General features: G+C 39.6%; 1 protein-coding gene across 1 annotated transcript in view; it reads right to left on the bottom strand.

Moving 5' to 3' along the window:
• Positions 1-13,841, bottom strand: part of LOC147673378 (C-type lectin domain family 4 member E-like) — a 103,340-nt gene that overhangs the window by 48,252 nt on the left and 41,247 nt on the right. The window contains exon 2 of the mRNA XM_086947233.1: positions 10,426-10,547. Coding sequence (XP_086803359.1) covers positions 10,426-10,498 — 73 coding nt within the window. The 5' untranslated portion in view covers positions 10,499-10,547. The remainder of the gene's footprint in view (positions 1-10,425; positions 10,548-13,841) is intronic.

A 13,841-nucleotide genomic window follows, 5' to 3' on the forward strand; every position in this document is an offset into this window, starting at 1 on the left:
CCTTAAAATGACAAAACAGGTTGCTATGACCTTATTCACATGGGAGGGAGAAGGATAGAGTGTTGTTGAAAATCAGTTCCAAACTCCAGGTGGAATTGACAGGGACTTGAACAGCACTTACTACTTTAGGTCCAGCAAGTATTGAACCTAAAGTCAAATCTCTGCAAAACAGCAGAACCTCAGTCTTTTTGCCATTCACCTTAAGCTAGTTTGATTTCATCGAGCTGCTAACTGCACACGTGCAGTTTATAAAACTGGCTACAACAGGTTGAATGTCATCAGAGATGGTAACAATAATCAGCATGTCATCCACATGGACAAGGGTCAGCGAACTCGATAATTTTCGCTTCGGTGCCTACTCTAATCAGGGATCAAACTCGGCAACTCTGGGCATTAGCTTGCCTCATCTCTACAACGGCCCCCCACAGACGCCGGGGATGCCTGGTTTCACCTTGGAGATACCCAGTAGGGACCATCTCACAGGGAACGCCAGGACGGGTTCCCCAGCGGTCTACAGCGCGGAGATACCCCATGTGGGGTGTTTCATGCGCTTTACAAGACATCATTACATTACATTACATAAGAAAGGACCGAAAGTACAAAAGACTGAATAAGACTGTCCAGGGGAGAAACATACAAATTAAAAAGGGTGGGACACAGGAAAGATCCCTGAAGTCCACCAGATGAAAGCAACATGCATTTAGAAAAAAAAATATTACATGCTATAGTCTGCATTCAGGTGGACAGAAAAGAATGAATAGGTTGGAAAGCCTTTCCCTTAAATACATGTTGCTCTGGGCAGGCCACTAATGCAGAGTAGGACACAGTTTAAAATGCTGCCGAGAGATACAGCAGGATCAGGCAGGCAGAGACCCGTCGATCCAGCATTCCTCTGATCTCATCGGTGACAGCCACTTTTGCAGACTCCCTACTTTTGCCACCTCTACAGCCCAACTGCAATGTACTCAACAGGTTGTTTTGCTACTTTATTCTACATAACTCCTGATTCAGGGCTCTCTCCAACATTTTAGCAGGATCCATGGGAATGACTGAACGTTTTTTATAAGAGTTACTGCCCTCACCTCCTTCCAGCCCTGAGGAAAGATGCCAGTTTCTAAAATCAGGTTAAACATGGCAGTCTGGGGAATGGCAATAATTTCAATGAAGCGCTAGACATAAATAAGGATACCAGAAGGTATCTACAGGTGGGAGAACAATATACCGCCTGCACCGAAACGAATGAACATTATTTAACAAGCACTGCTACACTAGTGGAGATGCAAAGTTGCACAATAGGTCTTCCAATAGCGACCGACTGCACTGATTTTTCAAGATGTCACCTAAAAAGAACGTGCCATCACCTTGCCCAGGGATGGGTGGCACCTGAACTGCCTCAACCCACTTACCCAATAAAGGAAGAAGCAGAATGAACAAGAAAGGCCTTAACCTCAATCAAATGGAGTGAAATGCCACCAGAGTAATTACTAGTGGTTAAGACTAAATAAAGTATTCCACCCATTACTTTTTTGCTTCTCCAAGTGTGACAGCCTCAGTGCATCAGACATGCAAGGCATGGAGCCTCTCACTGACTGTGCCAGGGGACCCAGCAAGGGAAAGTCTTTTAGGGTTTGTGTGTGTTCTCATTCAGATTCAACCTGGCCAGCTGGTCATTATTGGACTGTTCCCATTAGAGCAAGGCCAAGACTGATTTGAATTTGGTTGCTCCCTGTTTGGAGTGGTATAGTGCCTAACAAATACCACCCGAGTATTTAACAGAGGCTAAGAGTACTTCAAACATTCCACTGAATACTTTTTTGGTTTTCTAAGTACAGCAGTGAGTGTGAGGGGTATGACCAGTTGTCAGTCATAAAGGGCTCAAGATTTAACTCACTGATGACTCCCCAATAAGGCCAAAACCTGTATGGGATTGATTGTGTTTCCATTTTGTGGCATCTTGAGCATCTTGGTTATGCAGCCTGTTGCCAGGTTGCCACATGCATGAGAATGCTCTGTACAGATTATGTGGTTGTGATGTTTAGAGTATCCAGGCAGTTGAGCTTGGACCTTGCTACTGGTGACTCTTTATCCTGTGGATGGGATCCTATTCTACAATAAATACTTATTTCACGTATAATCCACATTTGAACTTCTTTACATTGGCGACGGGACAGGATTTGTGAAGAAAAGAAGAAAGGATCTCAACAAGGATACAAAGATATCTTCTTTTACCTCATTTTGAAGTTTATCAAAGGTACTGTTAATTTTAATTTCCAACTCTCTATTGAAACTTTCAACTTTTCATGGATTGAGGAACTTTTATTTCCTTTGAACCAACTTCCTTGACAGACCTTTATATGGAAAGCACTTTTGCGCTGATTGTCTGTTTTGTGAAAAGCGCTTCTTATGACAATTTTAACAATGCTATATTGTCATTTAGCAGTGTGCACAGCGCTATTTGATGATTTTTATCTAGAGACTGCTTCTTTACTCGCACTCTCCATTGTGCACAGCGCTGTTTGGTGGTTTTCTCTAGCACACGCAGCGCTCATTTGTTTTGTTTCTAGCCTTTCAGTTGCCATCACGAAGGAGCGTCATGACGCGTTTACCATGACGCGGCAGCCATTTTCTTGTTCAAAACTACTGATTCATCACAAGTAACATTAATTTAATTTGCAGAGCAGCAGATTCGCCACGATTTTAATATTTTTCATTTTGAAACGTTTCAAGTGGTTTTCTTCACAGAAAAATCGCGCAGCAACAGGTATTAAACTGGATGATTCATTTTTTTTAAGAGAAAGGAAATGAGACACTGAGACTGTGTTTATTTTTTTTTTTTTTAAAAGGGGAAAAGAGACACTCAGATTGCTTTTCAATTTTCTTTATAACTCAAAGTATTATGATACTCTTGTAACTGTATTCATAACCTAAATTTTATTTCCAGGTTTTAAAATTGCTGTAGCAATTCATTGTTATTAGTCCTGAAAAACGTTTCACTTTCTTTTATTTTGTGTGGCATTGGTCAAGTACACATAATGCAGAACGTCACTGCTCCTCCGTTTTTTTTACAAACTCCTGTGGATCCTCCCATTAAATGGAAAAAGTGGTGTAAAGTATTTGATAGATATGCAAAAGTTTGTGGGGCCAACTTAAGTGCGGAAAGGAAAACAGCTTTGTTATTACACTGTTTAGGCACAGAGGGCCAGGAGGTATTTGATCACCTGCCAGAGATACCAGATAGGAATCTTAATGAATATGAAATTTGTATTGCTATGTTAGATAAACATTACCTTCCGAAAGTATCTACTATCTTAGAAAGGTATCATTTTGGCCGCAGATTACAACATGAAGAAGAAAGCCTAGAGAATTATATAACTGCGCTAAGAAAATTGGCATCATCTTGCAAGTTTGCTGCCTCTTCTGATGAAAGAATAAGGGATCAGTTCATGCTAGGTTGTAGCATTGAGCGTGTTAGAGAGGAAGTATGGCAAAAAGATGAACCTGATTTAGATGATGTGATTACCATAGCCAAAAGGATCGAACATTCTACTAAGTGTGTAGAAGTCATAAAAAAGAATGGTAAAAGTAAAACCAATAGTACTGTTAATCTTGTAAAGACCCCAAATGCTACTAAAGAAAATGCTAACCAGAGAGGTAGTATGAGAGATGTAACTAATAACAAACCTCTCAATGCTAAATCAGATAAGAAATTTGATTTTACACAAGTGAAATGTTTTAGATGTGGCAAAATGGGACATTTTGCAAATGATAGACAATGCCCGGGATGGAAAGCTACCTGTGGCAAGTGCAAAAGAAAGGAACATTTTACTAGTGTTTGCAAGGGAAGGGAATACAAAGGCAAGGTTAATGAGATGTATTATGATTTTGATGACACAAGTGATTATGATGAGAATGTTGAGAGTGGTCAAGTTTTGGTTCAAGTAGTTTTCGGTCCTCAGCCAAAGAATTGTCCTATTGATGAAATTTTAGTCAATGGTCATCCTGTTAAAGTATTATTCGATTCAGGTGTAAAAATCACCATTGTGGCAAAGGAATTTTATCTCAAATATTTACAAGGTAAAATTAAGATGTTTCGTCCGGATATAAAACCACTTGCATATGGTAGGAAACCCATAGAAATTTTAGGATACTTCAGAGGAAACATTAATTACAAAGAGAGACTCACTCACTCAAAAATCTATATCTCACAAAAAGGGGACAATATTTTGAGTTGGTTTGTTCAAAAAGATTTGGGTGTGATGTTAGATCCAAATTCCTCTCCCCCCATCATCTTAAAGGATTTACCCTTTGTTAACACTAATTCTGTCAATACAAACCAGGATTGTGATGAGCCCTTCTCAGATAACTTAAAAAAGAGTTTCCCTACTGTCTTTACTGAAAAATTGGGTTGTTTGAGGAACTATGATCATCACATTAAGTTGAAGAAAGATGCTGTACCGGTTTGTTGTAAAGTACGTAGTGTCCCCATTACTGTTAGAGATCAAGTTAAATCGGAATTGGAGAAATTGGTCAAGGAGGGTATCATAGAAGAAGTTGAAGCAACCCAATGGGTCGCTCCGATTGTAGCCGCCAAGAAATCGGAAGGCTCTCTTTGTCTATGCATAGACCTTAGAGAATTGAATAAGAGCGTGGTGGTAGATCACTACCCTTTACCTAAAATTACAGACATGTTAATGTTGTTAAAAGGGGCGAAAGTTTTTAGCACAGTGGATTTAAGATCCGCTTATCATCAAATAAGACTTGATGAAGACTCAAAAGATCTGACCGCTTTTGTAACACCATTTGGCACTTTTCGCTTTGTGAGGCTTCCATTTGGGCTGGTGTCAGCTGCCTCCGTTTTTCAAAGAGCTTTGGAAGGTGTCTTAAAAGGTTTGGAAGGTGTGAGAGTGTACCAAGATGATAACCTGATTTTTGGGAGCTGTGATGAGGAGCATGATCTAAGACTGGTTGGTGTGTTGCAACGTTTGTGTGAATCTGGTCTAACAGTAACATTGGAAAAATGTAAATTTAGGAAAAACTCTATAGATTATCTTGGCCACACAATCTCGGGAGATGATATTTCACCGAAAGCTGGTCTGATTAACACCATGATGAAGATGTCCTCTCCTAAGAACAAAGAGGAATTCATTAGCTTTCTAGGTATGGCGGAGTACTATAACAAGTTTATTTGTGGTTTTGCTTCTTTGTGTGTTTGCATGAGATCGTTGTTAAAAAAAGGAACTGAGTTTGTATGGAGTGATGAATGTGAAAAAGAATTCATTGTCCTGAAGGGAAAATTGAACAAAGCCCCCAAATTGAATAGTTTTGACCCAGAGAAGAAATCTATTCTAATAACAGATGCAAGTTTAAAAGGATTAGGGGCAGTTTTAACACAGAAGATTGAAGGGAGCGAGGTAGTCATTTTGTTTTTGTCAAGAAGTTTGAGGGGTCCAGAGCTAAGATATTCTGTGGTAGAACGTGAAGCATTAGCGGTATATTGGGCCGTAAAGAAATTGAAAAACTTCTTGTGGGGAAGTACTTTTGAAGTGAGAACTGATCACAAACCGTTATGTGAAATCTTAAAAACCAAAGGGATTGATGCTGTTTCCAGTAGAATTACAAGATGGGTTGTAGGATTACAGGATTATAATTTTGAGGTTAAGTATCTACCAAGTGTTGACAATAAGGTAGCTGATGCCTTATCTCGTCTTGTCTCTCAGGAAGATTTAGATCTGGAGGAGGATTTGGAAGGTGAGGATGAAATGGTTTGTTCAGTTGGTGAGGGTGTCATTGATACGTGTAAATGGTTGGAGGCCTCACAGGAAGATTTGGCTCTTATGGAGATTTTAAAATTGATCAAGGTTGGATGGAAGGTCAAGCCAAAAGATGGAGACATATTGGAGAAATGTTGGCATGTTAAAGACCAGTTATCTGAACATGACGGTTTACTTTTCAGAGGTACTAGGTTGGTTCCTCCAATATCTATTAGGAGTGAGCTCATTTCACTAGCCCATAGTGGGCATATGGGCATTTCAAAGACAAAGGAGAATTTGAGGATGTCGTACTGGTGGCCCATCATGGATTTGGAAATTGAGAGGAAAGTTAGGGACTGCATGGAGTGTGCTTTGAGTGAGAAGGTAGCGAAGCACAAAATTCAGCCCATGATTATCAGAACACTTCCAAATAGCCCTTGGGAAGAAGTTGGCCTGGATATCCTTGGGCCTATGTACTCAGCGGGGTCTGAATGGTACGTCCTAGTTTTAATAGACTTCTTTTCGAGATGGCCAGAGATTGCTATCACTCGTGGCATAGAGTCCAAGCATGTAATACTCTTTTTGGAAAAACTTTTTGCTAGGGAGGGCATTCCCAGCATCATTTTGACGGACAATGGAAGTCAACTTGTCTCTAGGGAGATGGAATTATTCTTGTCTAAACATGGTGCTAAACATAAAAAATCTTCTCTGTATCACCCAGAGACGAATGGCACCGTGGAGAGATTTAACCGTGTGCTCAAGAAGACAATTAGAATGTCTAAATCTGCAGGTTCAGATTGGAGATCAGATGTTTTTGAAAAGGTTAAGCTTTACAGGTTATCACCACATGCCACTACGGGCAAAACACCCTTTGAGCTCTTCAGAGGTAGGTGTCCCAATACTTTGGTTTCCCCGCCTTGGGTAAATGATTTGCATCTGAAGGTTTCAACTGGAATTGAGGAGTGGAAGGTAGGTCAGGAGAAAAAGTTACAAGCTAGGAAAAGGATTCATGATTTGGGAAATTCTGTAAAACACACGGTGGTGCATGTGGGTGATTGGGTTCTCATAAGAAATCCATGTAAGAAGAACAAGATGTTATCTGATTCATTTTTGAAGCCTATTCAGGTCATCAAGGTTTTAGGCAATGCTATCAAAACAACTGATCATCGCATTTGGAACTTGAACAGGGTTGTGGTGATCAAGAAAGACTTTGTTGACAATTCCAAATCTCCTGTGTCAAGTTCTTCACCTACAGGTATCTCATCTCATCGGGCTGTGGTTGGTCCTGTCATCGCGAGGAAATCTTCACTTCAAGGATTACACGTATACCTACTCGTTTTAATGACTTTGTAAAATAATGTTTTCTGTTTATTGTTATTTGTTATAAGGAGGAAGATGTGTGGCATCTTGAGCATCTTGGTTATGCAGCCTGTTGCCAGGTTGCCACATGCATTAGAATGCTCTGTACAGATTCTGTGGTTGTGATGTTTAGAGTATCCAGGCAGTTGAGCTTGGACCTTGCTACTGTTGACTCTTTATCCTGTGGATGGGATCCTATTCTACAATAAATACTTATTTCACTTATAATCCACATTTGAACTTCTTTACACATTTAGAGGGGATGTGGAAGGTATTTTAGGCTGGAATATTACTAATGGAGCAGGGTCAAGTACGATATACATATGAGAGAGGATGTGGCCTTATGGCTAGAGCTGTCTACCTTGAAGCTGGGGAAACGGGTTTGAGTCTCGGCAAGGGCACTCAACGTCCTGTGATTCTGGGCAAATCACTTACTCTTCCAGTGCCTAACAAAAATGAATATGTCTATCTGTAACTAAACTGGTGCTCATGTTAAGCGCAGTTTGCGCTATATAAAACTCTAAAAAAACAACAAACATGATTCCTCCCTGTCTGGAGAAAAACAATGAGAAAATAAGGCAGACCATAAACCAATCCCGACTATTTATCATGATTAAGTAAGACATTCGTCCCAGCATTGTTCGCTTCTTTCTCCTAATCCATCATCAGGGATAGATAATAGCTGCATGAAAAGTATGTTCAACTCCACAAAGATGTGGCATGAAGGTTAGAAACCCTTAACCACATTCCCTTAGATGCTTCCAAATATATAACTGATTCAGCGGATGAAATAATTACAGGTAACCAACTAAAACACGCATTCCACGTTGAAAACCTCCTTTTGTACCTGGATACAAGAGGGCTAGTAACGTTACTCGGATGGAGGGATGGTTCCAGTTTGAATGGGTGGCATATCAAGCAAGTCCAACTACTTACTAGAAGACAAAAACGAGAACTAGAGAAGGATTTACTCAATCTCAGTGGCATAGTAAGGGGGGTGCGGGCCGCCCCGGGTGTCATCACTAAAGGGGGTGACAAAACGGCAAAAATATGTGTAACTATCTTTTTTTCCCTTATTTTGATCATTTCAATGTGGGCAGATGACAAGAAATTCTCCGCACCGGGAACCACCTGACCTTGCTACGCCACTGCTCAATCTGCACAACCTTGTGTAGGGAGAGCATGTCCTTTGTGGAATAGTAGGTCCACTTTTGATGGAACTTACATTCTATAAAATAATTCTCCCTCTCTCACTCTGTCTCTCCCTACCCCTCTCTCCTTCCCTCCCTCTATCTGGTTTTGATATTTACAATATGTGTAAATCTACAGATGTATGTTTACTCCCTGTTTGTGTGCTGATTTTTAGAATTCATAGAGGTTTTAAGGAGTACTTATGGAAACCGACTTGACACAGTTGCAGCTTTCCAGAAGCATACTCGAAAATGTGGATGATTTTCCATTTATGTCTGTTCAAAATCAGTTCTGTATGCAAAATTACAAACGTGTGACGTTGCCTTCACGTTATTGCACCTGTACTTTAAAAAAATGATTTTCTCACATGGTGTCTTAAGATGACTCCATAATGCCAACCCATTACAGGATGTAATAATACTTAATCATGTGTAATATTATAGTATACTGGGGAAATATTAACCATGAGTAAATCCCTTTATGAATGCAAGTTTACCTTTCTGAATTTCAAATCAATTTGAAATTATAAGTCACGCCAACTGTGTGTGTTTATAAATTCAATATCTGTGTCCAAATAGCTTCCTGAACGTAATATAGTGCAGACAACGATCACAGAGATATTTGCATGTCGGTTTGCACTCCATCCTCTTTACTGGAATACAGACTTTACATTTCGAAAGAGCTGCTGGGGAGAGCTGGAGCATGAGTCATTTACAGGTTTGGCTAGCAGTGGAAAGGGCAGACCTCATGTTAGTCATGAGGTTCAGTTTCCTTTTTTACATTGTTGCTACAGACAGCTTTAGCTGGGTCCTACAAACAACACTGTAAACAATATTACAACATATTCTTAAAGTGATCTTCGGGTTCGCCCTTGCTCATGATTTGATGGTCTTCTTCTCCATTTCAATTCCTTGCTTGTACGTCAATGGCTCCTTCCTGTAATCTAGTATTGGTCCCACCCTTAGCATTTAGTTTTCACCCTACTTTATAATTGGTTAAGGGTATCCCTCCACTGGGAAGTATTGTTCTTATGTTTTGTTTTGGTGAAATATGAGATTTGGGGCCAGATGTAGGTGCCCTAATACTGGTCGGTAACGGCCGAATTCGGTCGTTACCGACCGGTATTTGGTTTTCCAGATGTAGGGGGTCTATATTTTACCGATTCTGTAAAGTTACCGAATCGGTAAATTTACAGAATCGGTAAAATACCGAATCGGTATATTTACCGATTCGGAAAAACCATATGTAGGTGGCACTCCTAAGAGTGCCACAGGCCCTTAAAAATCGGTATTTTACCACCCAATCCTATTGGGTGGTAAAATACCGAATTCAGGTGTGCATGCACATCTGTGCATGCACACCTGTGCACTGTGACACACAGACATGCCCTTAGGGCATGTCTGTGTGCCACATTGCACACAAGTCCAGAATTGGGGTGCTAGAGGGTGTCAAAGTGACACCCCCTGCACCCTTGCAGGATTCGGTATTTACCGATTCTGTAAATACCGAATCTGTATTTCACATTGATTCCTATGGGCTTCAAGGCCCATAGGAATCAATGGGAAATACAGAATCGGTATTTACAGAATCTGTAAATACCGACTCTGACAGATTCGGTAATTTTTTACCTACATCTGCCTCCTTCCAATTTACCGACTTTTAAATACCGAATCGGTATGACTCGGTATTTAAAAGTCGGTGAATCGGATTTACCTACATCTGGCCCTTGAGGTCTTATTTCAAGTCTGGCAGAAGGTCTACTCCATCACAAATGTAGTGGATGTTCAGCAATTGTAATGTGTCAGAAGGGATAGTTGCCAACTTTTGACAGTGTTACCTGTCTGCTAAACTCTAAATAAGGCCATCTTCTATATCAGCACACACAATCACATTCTTAACACAACCACCTACACATCATCTATCCTTCTCTCTCTCTATCTCTCTCTTTCTCCTTCACACACACACACACTGACATACACACACAGCATCACACACTCACAAACACCAGCACTGCTCACAATGAAGTAATATTTCTATACTTGTTCTCTGTTTCACATACAAAAACCTACTCTGAAGCTTACCCACAGGCCGGTAAGCTTCTGCATTCCGTCATCGTACCCTTTACCTGATTTTGGCTTAGCTGTTCGCTCCACATCAGAGTTGAATTTCAAATCAACATAAGTCACATCCGACTCCATTGCCGCGGATTCCAGTCCAGTATCCTTGGAAACGGTATCTTCTCATCACCTGAAGGTGACAGAGTGAATACAAAGCCTAGTTGGTGAAAACATTATTGAGGAGCAACGGATAAATTACTTTATGCATTATCAGGTAAACATACAGTAACAATTCCGGTACAAACCCTCAGATTCGAGCCCTGTCTGAAGTTTTTAGTAGTGACAAAACATTGATTTTTGTTTTCAAGATGAGTCTCTTGCAAATAATATGTGAAATGCAATATTTATTCACTTCAATAAGAAGATGCAGAATGTAAAACTCTTGTGTGGGTTTTCCCCATTAGAAATGTTTTGATAAAAATAAGCTATCAGAATGGATAATTTCTGTTTTGGAAAATTCTGTGTTTTTAGGCTTTGTCTCATAAAATGCCTTTAAAATATGTTTTTGGGGACGTTTAGTGTTTTTTATCCTCTGTAAAAAAAAGATATGTTTCTTGATTTAGAACAGAAATAATGTTTTGTATGAGGCAAAATTAAAATCCCCTAAAAAACTCAGATTGGTCAAGCCTCTGCTATGTGTGTTTATCTACATACACACCCTCACACCCAACATTTAGATCTGAAATACTAATGCAATTGTTCTTTATCTTATTACTGGTCATTGAGAATGGTCATGCTACTACCTGCCGATGAGAACCACAAATGGCAATATTACTGCTATTCAATGCATTTTAATGTTATCGCCCTTTTTTAAATCCTACCCTTAAGCATGCACAATAATTTGGCTAGGTTTAGGGTCAGAGATAGGTATCTAGAGAGAGATTACCCCACTATCTCCAGGGAACAGGGTACAGTGACAATCAGTCAAAGAGAGATTCCTGGGTACACACTCACGTATGGACTTGCTATACTTTCATACCCGTCTGTCTAAGCATTCAACCATCAAAGGAAAGACTAGTTCAATACACTATATTAGCAAGAGGTTAATTTCCACACTAAAATTTGAACGTTCACAATCTTTAATAAAAGCATATACAAAATAAGATTTGCACAAAATGACAGGTTTAAATTTCAAAGAGCAATCTTTGAAAAAGTAAAATAAAAACAAGTGTTCATAACAATTCATTACATATATAAGCAAGTTTAAATTAAATTTAAAACAAAGAAGTCATGAAAAAACAAATATCACAGGCAGATATATCATTGAATCACAAATAGTAAAACAAAACAAACAACCCCCTACACACACTGTGGCTTGCTGATATCTTTGCCACTACTAATTTCTGGATCCAAAGGCCCTTAGTTAATGTAAAAGTGACGTCAACAGTACCATTTATGTATGTGTATCAATTGCTCACTGGACCCTACTTGGAATCTATATAGGAAAAATGTGTTGACGCGTTTCGGTGCAGAAAACATTAGATACTGTAGCACCTTCTTCAGGACTGCCGTCTTTGGGGTCACCGGCTTCAATGAATATTGCCTAACACCCTTTCATGTAGATGTAAGACAGAGCACCCTTATGGGCGTTTTTTTGATCTCCGAACCTGGCTTCTAATCTGAGGTGCAGTTCATCCTCTTCACGATTGTTGAGCTGAAAGATGGGAGACCTCTTCTATCCCTTATAGATCTGTGTGGGTGCTTACAGTCCTTTTAGCCACCTATGTGGATATCTTAAAAGTTTATAAAACCTTTCTTGAACGGGCATATATCTGCGTGATTCCGTCGATGAACTGGATATGTTCTCTTACGTTCGGGATTGGCGTTTCTGCCTCGTTCTTTCGCATTCCAAAGAAAGAACGAGGCAGAAACGCTAATCCCGAACGTAAGAGAGCATATCCAGTTCATCGACGGAATCACGCAGATATATGCCCGTTCATGAAAGGTTTTATAAACTTTTAAGATATCCACATAGGTGGCTAAAAGGAGTGGAAGCACCCACACAGACCTATAAGGGATAGAAGAGGTCTCCCATCTTTCAGCTCAACAATCGTGAAGAGGATGAACTACACCTCAGATTAGAAGCCAGGTTCGGAGATCAAAAAAACACCCATAGGGGTGCTCTGTCTTACATCTACATGAAAGGGTGTTAAGCAATATTAATTGAAGCCAGTGACCCCAAAGACGGCAGTCCTGAAGAAGGTGCTATAGTATCTAATGTTTTCTGCACCAAAACGCGTCGACGCATTTTTTCCTATATAGAATCCAAATATGGTCCAGTGAGCAATTGATACACATACATAAATAGTACTGTTGACGTCACTTTTACATTAACTAAGGACCTTTGGATCCAGAAATTAGTAGTGGCAAAGATATCAGCAAGCCACAGTGTGTGTAGGGGGTTGTTTGTTTTCTTTTACTATTTGTGATTCAATGATATATCTGCCTGTGATATTTGTTTTTTCATGACTTCTTTGTTTTAAATTTAATTTAAACTTGCTTATATATGTAATGAATTGTTATGAACACTTGTTTTATTTTACTTTTTTTAAAGATTGCTCTTTGAAATTTTAACCTGTCATTTTGTGCAAATCTTCTTTTGTATATGCTTTTATTAAAGATTGTGAACGTTCAAATTTTAGTGTGGAAAATAACCTCTTGCTAATATAGTGTATTGAACTAGTCTTTCCTGTTGATGGTTGAATGCTTAGACAGACGGGTATGAAAGTATAGCAAGTCCATACGTGAGTGTGTAAACAGGGATCTCTCTATGACTGATTAGCGTCAGACATACTCAGTAACTATGGCCCGATTACAAATGCAGAGCTAAATTCAGAATTATGAGTTGTGTGACAATTATCCCACCCCTAACAGTTTTCCCCTGAAAAAGGTTCAGCAGGTCAAAACTGGTGAGATCTATCAGGGGAAAAGGCTGGTAAGAAAGGTAAAACATGTGGAATTTGGTGTGTTAAATACTGTTACCGCATGTTACGCTTGATTTTCAAGTTAAAAAGTCAAAATAGGAGGTATTTACCACATGTGGTAGATACCTTACTCCAGGGTAATATTCTTTGCCGTATGTGGGAATTACATCAATAATGCCACCTAACTTGTAATGAGGGGCTGAAGTTGATACTGATGTTAATAAATGGTCATGAATGCTCAGGGTGAAATCATTAGGGCAAGTTAGTATAGCTTCCCATTAAATACCTGTTAAACGAGGCCCTATCATAAACCTCAGTGACTCCCAATATATTTATTCCAGCAGCCCTGCCAATTTCACCTGATTATTCATGGCCATTTATTAACGACAATATACTTACGTTAGCACTTCGATCACTCCACATTTTTTAGTATTAACCACAGGGCTTTACTACATTACCACAAGGAAGAGAGAGACGCTGGATACATCACAACTATCCCA

The sequence above is a fragment of the Lissotriton vulgaris genome, chromosome 12, assembly GCF_964263255.1.
Source record: "Lissotriton vulgaris chromosome 12, aLisVul1.2, whole genome shotgun sequence".
In the NCBI taxonomy this organism is placed as follows: Eukaryota; Metazoa; Chordata; class Amphibia; order Caudata; family Salamandridae; genus Lissotriton; species Lissotriton vulgaris.